Source organism: Cupressus sempervirens, chromosome 4 (genome assembly GCF_028749045.1).
Source record: "Cupressus sempervirens isolate cs-2001-9-10 chromosome 4, ASM2874904v1, whole genome shotgun sequence".
NCBI lineage: Eukaryota > Viridiplantae > Streptophyta > Pinopsida > Cupressales > Cupressaceae > Cupressus > Cupressus sempervirens.
Window position 1 is genome coordinate 724,749,150 of NC_143121.1, and position 10,093 is coordinate 724,759,242.

The 10,093-nt window shown below is 37.0% G+C and overlaps 1 protein-coding gene across 2 annotated transcripts in view; it reads left to right on the plus strand.

Annotated features, from left to right (window-relative positions):
- The window catches only part of LOC149563321 (uncharacterized), a 44,087-nt gene extending 34,554 nt beyond the window's left edge, over window positions 1-9,533 (plus strand). Inside the window, exons 2-4 of one of the 2 annotated variants that reach the window (XM_089826662.1) lie at window positions 5,010-5,147; window positions 8,689-8,928; window positions 9,032-9,533. In XM_089826662.1, coding sequence (XP_089682788.1) covers window positions 5,010-5,147; window positions 8,689-8,928; window positions 9,032-9,145 — 492 coding nt within the window. In that variant the 3' untranslated portion in view covers window positions 9,146-9,533. The remainder of the gene's footprint in view (window positions 1-5,009; window positions 5,148-8,688; window positions 8,929-9,031) is intronic. The other variant, XM_089826663.1, reaches the window with a different exon arrangement.
- Window positions 9,534-10,093: the final 560 nt, after the last annotated feature.

The window sequence follows — 10,093 nt, forward strand, 5'->3', positions numbered from 1 at the left end:
ACGAATCTCTGATTTAGGAATTCTTTATATCATTGGAAAGGTCTTTCAAAGCTCTTTCTAGTGATGCTTGTTGTTTTCTGAGATTCTGCTCCAAGCACAATCTATTCAGTCTTTTCCATTTTTGCATGTTGGTGGATATCTTATTTGTTTCAGGTCCAAAGATCGATTTCATTGCTTCAAATGATCCGTCATGGGTTGTACTATCTATTGTATCACCCTTATGTCTCTTCTAGTCTATTTAGACATCATTTGTATGCATTCTTGCAAACACACTGAGATAAAGTGCCATATTGCATCTGTATTTTCATTTTAGTAGTTTTGCCTTGTTTTGTCTTTTGATTTGAGTAGTGTCATCTGAAAAAACTCATGCAGATTATTGTATTCTTGGGATTCACTGTATCTTGCGCCTTATTGTACATGCACTACTTTGATTAAAGTGTCATGGGGGGTTGATGTTTTTCCTTTGTTTGCCATCTTCATTTGTCCAATGAGTTTCCCTTTCGTGACATTAGCCTCATGATGTGTCTGAGATTGATCACCTCAATACACACATATGTACTCTTTTGTGCATCTTGATCATGGTTCCTTGGCATGCAGTACTTTTGGCCCACTTTTCCAGTTGCCTGTCACCTCATGCTTGTCTATATTAGGGGGGTTCTTCTCTTGTTTCTCATGCTTCCTTGGTTCAATGGAGTGAGCTTTGTATTCAATATTTGTTCCTATGTACTAGGTGGATGCAGTGGCTGGGGTACCTATGCATTTTGGTAAGATGGATCATTTACCATAGACACTCTTCTTTTCGTTCCTACTTTGGTTGCAGCCTTCCATGTTTGATTGATCAGCTCTTCAGGCTTTGGTGTTTTATGCCATCTGTATCTTCAAGTTTAGTTGTTTGCCTTTGTGTGCCTCCTAATTCAATGCAGATTATAGTCTTCTCTACTTGGTCAAGTTCTATTTCAGTAGAGGTTCTTCAGATCAACAATTAATTTTTACAGAGATTTGCACCTTCTACATGCTTCACTGATGTTCTTCATGATCATTTTTTGTTCCTATTTTCTAGGAGATTCCCTAGTTTGGAGGCTTCTTCAATCCTTCACTAGTTTCTTTCAGCATGTTTTCCATCTCTTTTTAGAGTAGAATTTTTCTCGTGTCATTTTCTCTATTTCTCCTCTTTATGGAGATTTGGTGGTGCTTGGGTACCTCATCAGGCCTTTGTTTCCTGGGACCCAAATCTACTTTTTGTAGTAGTTTGTAAGTTCTTAGCTACTCCCTAAGTTTATCTTAAGGGGGGGTGTTAGAGTAATTAGATATTTCCTAATTAACTCTAGTTTGCTTAAGCTAAACTTTACACATCTAATGATTAATTCTTTTAGTAATTATTATGATGCTACCTAGGCTAGACCTTTTTAGAGTTTCAATCTCTTTTATAAGGACGATCTCTCATTGTAAAATCAATTCACTTTTGATTATAGCAATTCCTCTTTTTGCTCATCAAGAATATCTCATCTGTGGATCTGGAAATTTCAGCCTCCATAGCTTTTGCTTCTCTCTTTCTGTGATAGGTGTTTGCATGCAGGTGATTCTTGGGAACTGTGGGGTTGATTTTTCATCAACTTCAACAAAGATAGCACAAGTTAGAGTTCTTTAGGTTACTCTCCATTAAGTGCCTCCAAAGTTGAAGGAACATCTCCCTCACTAAATGACATTAATGATGTGATGGTTGATATCAAGGATTCTCCTCGAGATGGACAAATACCATCTTCTAATGAAGGGTCTAGTAAAGAGGTTGTAATCCTCCTAGTTGAGAGTCAAAAGAGAAAAGGGCCTAATCTAGAGTTAGGAGAATGCACAACAGTTGATTGGTTATGGTCTATGATGCAGGGTGAGTGTTGAGGCAAGACTGATTGATAATATTGAAGATCTTAAACAACACGAAGAGGAGAGTCCACTTGTAAGAAGAGGGGGTAAGGTGATCATAGATGATTCCAGGACTTGCAAAGTCCAAATTGCTATCCCTAAGGTGAATAAAACTAGAGATAACATTCAGATCAAAGAGTATGAGATAGTGGAGCTTGAGTTGGTAACCACTACAAAAGAGATGGAATATGAGGAGGGCTAAGATGCTCTTAGAGCCATACAGAGGAGAGTGGATAAAGAAATTGTGGAGAAGAACAAGTATAGAGAGGAAAACTAGAGGTTGATAGCATATTACAAGAATGCCTACAAACCCATCCAGTAGATAGATCACACAATTACACAACTACTTGCCCTTGATAGAGAAGATATTGACAGTATAGAGAGTGATAGGATTACACTTTAGGAGACTTGATCTTGGGTGGATAGAGTTGTCCAGGAAGGATTAGCATTCCTTCCAAGATTTGTTTAGTTCTTTTAGGCACTCACGCACTTATGGGCAAATTTCATGCTTTCATCAATCTTTGGAATGAGTTTTTGCTTCAAAGATAGAAGTATACCCCAACTACAGGCTATGGCCGATACTCCTAAGTGATTGTTGATAAAAGGTAAGGTGATTAAGGTGGGAGGAGTGGACAAAATAGAGGCATGGTACTTTTCTCTAGTTCACGGGCTAGAAGTTTTGGAAAAGATAAGCAATAAGATTGTTCATTTTGGTGTTTCTGTTTACAATATAATTGCAAACACTTTGACTGTAACTGCAATTGCCTCAACTTTGAAGAGCTGAGTGAAGAAAGCACGAACTTGCAAATCCTATGTGAAAGATTGAGATATTACAATCGTGGAGAAAATGGTATCATTTGAAGTGAGCTCTTGGAAAGTCTCTCATCTCGTAGACTTCTCATGACTTTAGTAGGAGGCAATGCATCTGAGTGGGAGAAAACAATTGTTGCAGCCTGAACTGAAATGGAGATCAACAACATGGTGTCCAAGTCCATCAAATTGGCAAAGAAAGAAAGTGATAACGGAAATATTATTTTTGATGATAATTTGATGTAAGCCTATGTGGCAAATTATTTTCTCATTGGTTGGTTGTCTAGGTGCTTAATTTTGATTAACCCAACTTTGTGGTATCATTTCATTGGTTGCTACTTTCATATAATTTTGCTATTTGTCTCTTTTTGGGATACTTGAATCTCATTGGCTAATGGGGTGGGAACCCTAATTATGCGTTGTAGGTTTCAATTCAGGCCATTGATTCTGATTTAATCTTGGTCGTCCATTGTATTTGAGCTCCCTATATAAGGACTGCTCCTCTCATTTGTAAACCTTGTTGTAAAATTGTTGCAAACTAATGCCAAATTTGCTCTACTTGTCATTGATGTGTTTTGCATGGTGATAGTTGTGATCAAGTTTGACTTATTGCATGGTTATCTTCATCCTTACTTATAATAGATTTCATTTCAAGTTGCTTTTCATTCCAATTTGAGGTAAAGTAGAGTAGAATTTGCTTCAAGTAGTCTAGTTGAATGAAAGTACTTGTGTACGTTCACTTACATGACTCAAAGAAATCTATGCCACTAGCTTCTTGCGGATTGTAATAATGCTTTGTGTGGTTAGCCAATGAATGATAGAACTTAACTTCAATTGGTATTGAATCTTTAGTTTGCATCTATTTCATGGCATTAAGGAGGAAGTATTGATTTGAAAATCCTTAAGAATGCCTTGGAAGCACACACTAGGTGAGTAGAGTTGCTGATTAAGCTAGACCTAGTTAAGTCCAAGCCATTCACAAGTCCTTGCATTCAAGACTAGGAGTAGAAGTGGAAATTAGGTTTAAGTTGAGAAGTCAAAGATTTTGGAAACCAAAAACAATATTTTCATTGCACATTTTGAAGCCTAATCCTTAGAAGTGCATTGTCAAATCTTGAGAAACATCGTAAAAATCCCCAAGTGTGTACCAACATATCACATTATTTCACTGAGCAAGTGTCCACGATAGAAGGAACCTTGAAGTCATTTCAAGATCTCACCTTGCAAGCTTAGCATGAGAGATGACCTTCAAGGGAGAGGATTGAGTGTTTGATATTTCACTCCAAAACATTGAATTTTTGATTCTGTATGTTGTAGTGAAATAAAATTCACATCAACAAGTGGGCACCGATTTCTGTGTTTACTTGTTGGCGAAGTCTTTTATTACCTCAACTGTTTAATTCTGCCACCCATGTCTTCTAGTTTCAACGTTTTTTTTTTTTTGCTTCTTCAGATCTTTGGTTTCATGTCAGTTGCTTTTGTTTCTGCCTGACAACTCTCATTTCCTCTCCAAGTCTAAATGTGTTACGCCTGCACCTGCTAATGTCAATGTGAGTCTTTGACATTGGCTGCCACAGGCATTATCTTCTGCAAGTGATCTTCTGGATTTAATCATTTGGGCATTTTCATTGTCTTATTCACCATTTTCAAATATCTACTAGTGTAAGTAGTTTCGATTCAAATTTGTCAAGAAGTCAGATTCTAATGGTGAGTTTTCATTTTGATGCATCTGATACATTTGTAATCTTATGCCCATAATCACTTTTATGTTTTTCCTGCTATGATTCCATCCTATATAAGGATTGTGTCTTCAGGCCATACTTTAAATGTTATGGAAATTCTGTCTTTCAATGTAGGGTGCACTCCTGCAGTCGAAAACACAGTCGATTATTTTTCTGAAGATGTATGTCAGGGTCATTCTTAGCTCATAGATAAGATAATCCGGATCTATCTTGTCATGTACAATTCATATATTAACCTGACACTTGCATTGGGTCGTGGAAGCTGGGTCTACTTCTTCAGGGCATTGAACTAGGACCATCTGTTTGATGAAATGATGGTGATCTATTTAAGATCTACTATCTTGATCATCTTGATCATCTTCCATTATCCAGTTTTAGATATGTTTGTAATACTGTAATTATGATAACTTTTGTATCTGGCTATCAGTCCTAGTCCTGCACTCCTGTAGATTGTGTGATATGGCTTACTTTTGATCTTTAACAGATTTAAGGACTGATATCTTGACAAAATCCACTAAAACATATGTTTTTTTCTTGTAGGGATTTGTCATGAATCTTCAACCATCTGAGGCTGAAGCAGGTTTTGACATCCGTCTTTCACTAGGTAGTAATGCTGAATATGTGGAAAAAAAAATTGCAGAAGAATGGGCACCTGCTTCACGCAATATGACATTTCAGGTTTGAAGATATCTATCAATATTGCCTTCACTCTTTAATGTGTTATGTCTAATTTTGATGTATTTTTATGTTTAGGCCTGAGATAAAGTTTTGTCAGTGACAGTTAAATAACTCTGTTCTTATGGTGAGGTTATTTTGCAGCAAAATATTATTTTCTGAAACCATGGAAAAACAAAGCAATATGCGTCTCAAGTATAAAGGGTTAATCAAAGACATGGTTTATTAAATCAAAATGCAAAAAAAAATTCTCTGCATTTAATTGAAGAAGGGATATTCAATGTGATTTATGAAACAGTTAAAGTTCAAGTCTTTTAGCTCATGGTAGCAGGGTATGGACCTTTTCCCAAAGCCTCTCCTAAATAATTCATATGGTGCAAAACAATTGATAGTTTCGCAACCTTGCAGAGCATAGGGAGCGTGTACTAACAAACAGTCACTGCCTCTTAGGATTTCTTGAGTATATACATTCTTTGTATGGGCGCTTGATGTTGGAGCTTTTTGGTGTCCACTGGCAGGAACAGTTCCCCCAGAGATTTGGTATAATCTCAGGGACATTGGAACAGTCTTATCAATAGCAAGTACATTTCTCCAAGCCATGCTTTGAAGTTGAACATTGTCATCTAACAAGTTTGGAGTAATGCTTGATCTCTGAGTGTTTGTTTGCAATAACTTATTGGCATTGCCCTTTCCTCAGTCCAATGCACATTTTTTGTTCCATTATTTTCAGGAATTAGCTCCTTTCGTACATTGAGTTTTAATGTGGACTTCCACGACCACTATCTTGATTACTTCCTTTCTTCATCTCTTTAGCCATTGGGGTTGTCAAGCACCCATCGATTAGTGTAATTGCTAAATCAGTAGCTGATAGATCCATGAGATGTTGCATCACCAAGCAGGTTGACACTTTGGTAGGCCCCTGGTTCTTGCACTTGGCAATGAGGGTCAATTTCCCTCATTCATAGCCTGGGTTAGTAAAGAAAACCGAACATTAATAATTTTATTTTCTGAAGCATTGTCAGCCTTGGATAGGAGAACCACTGGAGGGATTACCTTTGTTGTCAAGAATTGGTCTTTTTATCACACTTAAACCCAAATCATTCTGGCCATTATCAGATGCTATGTTGGCCTTTTTTATATGATTGACTGGGGATGCAACTATCTGTGATACAGACTAAAGCCTTCGTTTCTGTTAGCTCCATCATGTTGACACTGTTGGCTGCTCACTTAAACAATGAGATTCCTTGCTCAAGATTATTTTATTATATGTTTTGTTTTTAATCTATTCTTCTGTGGATACATACTGACTTGTCCTAGTTTTATCACTTTTCAATTTAGTTTTAGATGCTTCATATTTTGTTCTGAAATTCCCTTTGCACTCCTGATTAGCTGTTGTAACTTGCTATACTTTAAATCCCTTTTGCGGTTCTTTCTTTCTTTTCTATTGAGCATCATATGCGATGTTACCATTATTACATCATGCAACTAGAGTCCTTTTGCTGTAGTCTTAAAAGATAGTAGCATGCAAGCTAGCAGGTGTATCCTGTCTCTTGGAACTTGGTTTGAAGCATTATTAGGTCTTTATCTTCCTTGTTCATCAACTTTGTTATCTTTCTTATCAATCCGGTTATGACTCCTACTCCATCTTGGTAATCATACTTCATATTGTCCTAGCATTAGTGTAGAGGATTTAGGAGTCACCATACTATAACCAAAACTTTATCATGCAGTTTTTTTGCTTTGGATTTTACCAGTTACAAACTTTTCTGTTGGATAGTTTTTTCTTCCTTATTTGTCAGTTTTGTTATTGCTTTTACTTTCTTTTCATTAAAGATATATTGTCCTGGTATTATTGTCATGGATTTAGGAATTGGCATACTTGCATCATGCAGGTTTTTTTTGTTTTGGATCTTATCAGATAGTTTCTAACAACCTTTATTTGCTAAGCTAAGGAGTCATTCTTGACAGTTCCAAGGGTGAATAAGATGTAGTCTCTCGTATCATTACTGTAGCCATACATATCTACAGCTGTCTGACCTGCAAGCTCATGTATTTTGTGACTAGTTACCAAACATTTTTTGAAGAGTTCATGTTTGACATGTTTTATAAATGCAACCAGTGTCATGCTATTAGTACTTTTCAGTGTAACACGGGGACTCATTCCCTCCCTCTTCCCAAATCTCGAAGCACCTGTCCCCGAGACGTTCCCACCCCAGGTACTTGCATACCCAAGTACCCTCACCTCTGCCATTCCACAACCATGCTGCCGCTGGGATGGGTACTTGAATTTCTATTTGAATTTTGATTTTTGAATGTTACTATTGGGTATGTAATATGTTACTATGTTGCATGTTGAATAGTTCTAGTTCATGTTGCAATTTTGCTATGTTCAAGTATTTTAATTTTGTATTTCTACTGAAACATCGTTTCATTACAAGCATTTCAAGTTCTATATGTATACTATATGACACCCCTCCCTGCCCTATCCTCCCCTTGCCGCCATCCCCTGCCATCCCCGAAATGAGGCCCATTTTCCCCCCATCTTGGAAACTTGTCTCAACGTCCCGACGTACCCAAGTTCTGGGGTTACATTGGTATTTTTGACCTTTTGTGTTGGATTATCATTATCCTTGGTATTACAGTCAAGCATAGGAAAGATGTCTTAGCATCTCTCTTTGCTTTATGACCATGATGGACCACTGATATTGATGAGAGTTTTTGGGATGATTTTTCTTTTTCTTTGTGTCACTTTTAGTGTATCCAAGTTCACTCTTTTGGTCATAGGCCACAAGAATCAAACCTTGGGGACATCTTGATATTCACCAACCCTATCATTGCACCACATGCCATCAGACGATTGTCACCAAGTTTCTTTGTGAATTCAGATTGCTGGCCTACATAATGTAGATTGTAATCACTCCGTATTCCTTGTTCTGCTGTTTTTTCCCCATGAACTTTTATTATTGCAAGTGGCAGATATGCATGCAGATTATGCTCTCTTTGTGTTGTTCACACATTCAAAACCATTCAATGAAGGGTGTATATTGTGATATCTCACAGCATACTGTGGCTTTCTATGAGGTTTCCAACTTCGTTTTCAACACCATAAATGATTCTTTCGTTCATTGAAGTGGTCTCTTCCTTTCCAGTGATATGGAAGAAGTAATCTTGATTGATGGTCTTTGTGCAGTATCACTTAAGTCTTTTGAATTGCAATTTCTCCTTGTTTAGGTATCCTTTTATTCCAAGGTATTCAAAAGGCATCCTTTTATGCATGATTAGATGGTTGTAAGGTTCATGTTACAAAATTGAAAATATTAGGTTGGTCTAGAGATGCGTTTGTGATTCACTTACACCTATAATTGTATCTATGTGCTGCATTTTTTACAGAAACAATTTTTGAGCTGTTTGCTAAGTGTATTCTTTAGCATGCAGTTAATTGTAAATGTTAAGAGAGTCTGATGCCCTTAATGTCTACAAGAAATTGTGTCATATGAGAGGGATAATTCAATATTAGGGATATAATTATTGTTTTTCGGTTCAGTTCAAGGAAAAAGAACCTATCAGAAACGAGCTAGGGGTCCCACTTGTGACAGTTGCAAACCATTCAAACCCATGGTGGACATTGCTAGAGGCCGGCATCTTGAAAGTTGGAGGGAAGCTTCATAAGCCTGAGATTTTCCCAGCTGCAACAGATGCCCGCTTTGTGAGAAGGCGTGGGATTCCTGCATTTGGATTCTCTCCTATGGCAAATACTCCCATCTTGCTTCATGACCATAATGAGGTTTGAATCAGCATGACCCTATTATGTCTATATGTTATTTTTCCTTCATATCATTTGAGAATTGGAATTGCTTACTAAATATTGTGCAATTTAATGCATACAGTTCTTAAATGAAGCTGAATATTTGAAAGGAATCAAAATATATGAAGCAATCATTGAATCGTACGCATCATACACAGAAACTGTTGAGGACAGAGACTCTTTATCAGAGCTTTAATGATGCTTTGTGTCCATGGAAATCACCTATGATTGGTGGGAACTGGTCACGAGATTACAAAGCAGGGTTCATCATGCGTGCACACTGAAGATATCTATGTAATCAACTACTGATAAATAAACAGGGCCAACTGAGACATGTAAGGAACTCTTCTTTGTAAATATCTGAGGACATATTACTTAGCAGTTTAGACGCTAGCAAGTTCAAAACATAGCCATAGGACTTGGTTAAGGCTAGTTGAGACATTCTGGTTGAGTCTCCATACCAAGTGATCCAAGTTGAATTGTTGATTCAGACTTGTGGCAGATATGCCAGCACTCAGGAAGTTTGCCAAGGCTTAGCAGATCTGCCATGCCTGATTATTTTAAATCGTGAGTTTTTATCAAAATCTGGTTATGGGCATAGATCTTTGAAACTCGTTAACTTATTCTGGGTTGATGCCTTATTTGTTAATATTTACTGTCAGAGAGATCATAGGGCATTGCATCATCCATTTTTTCCCAATATTTTGGCAGGTACTAGAAGCTGGTGTCACAACCCTTTTTAGCATGTAAAGGGTTCTATTATCAAACTACCAACTTCAGTGTGATTCAAAATCTGAAATCATAAATAGGTATATATGGTTAGGTTCAAAGTACTATCTTACCTACATGGAATCTTCTCCAAAAATTGCGAGGTAAATATGTCATTACAATTAGCCAATAATATTTGGCACTACAAGAAGCACAGTTAATAACCAATAACATACATAGACAAATTAGCATGCACACATGACACTGATTCAAAAGTACTTAGTAAAGTGGAAAACCTGAATCAGAGAAACTAGGAATATTAAAGAAACTTGTGATACGCTGAGGAGTGTGAAATGTCAAAAAATTGTATCTCTACACAACTAACTATTGTTCTCGGTAGCAAGGATTTTTTTGGGATGGTAATCTCAAGTAGATC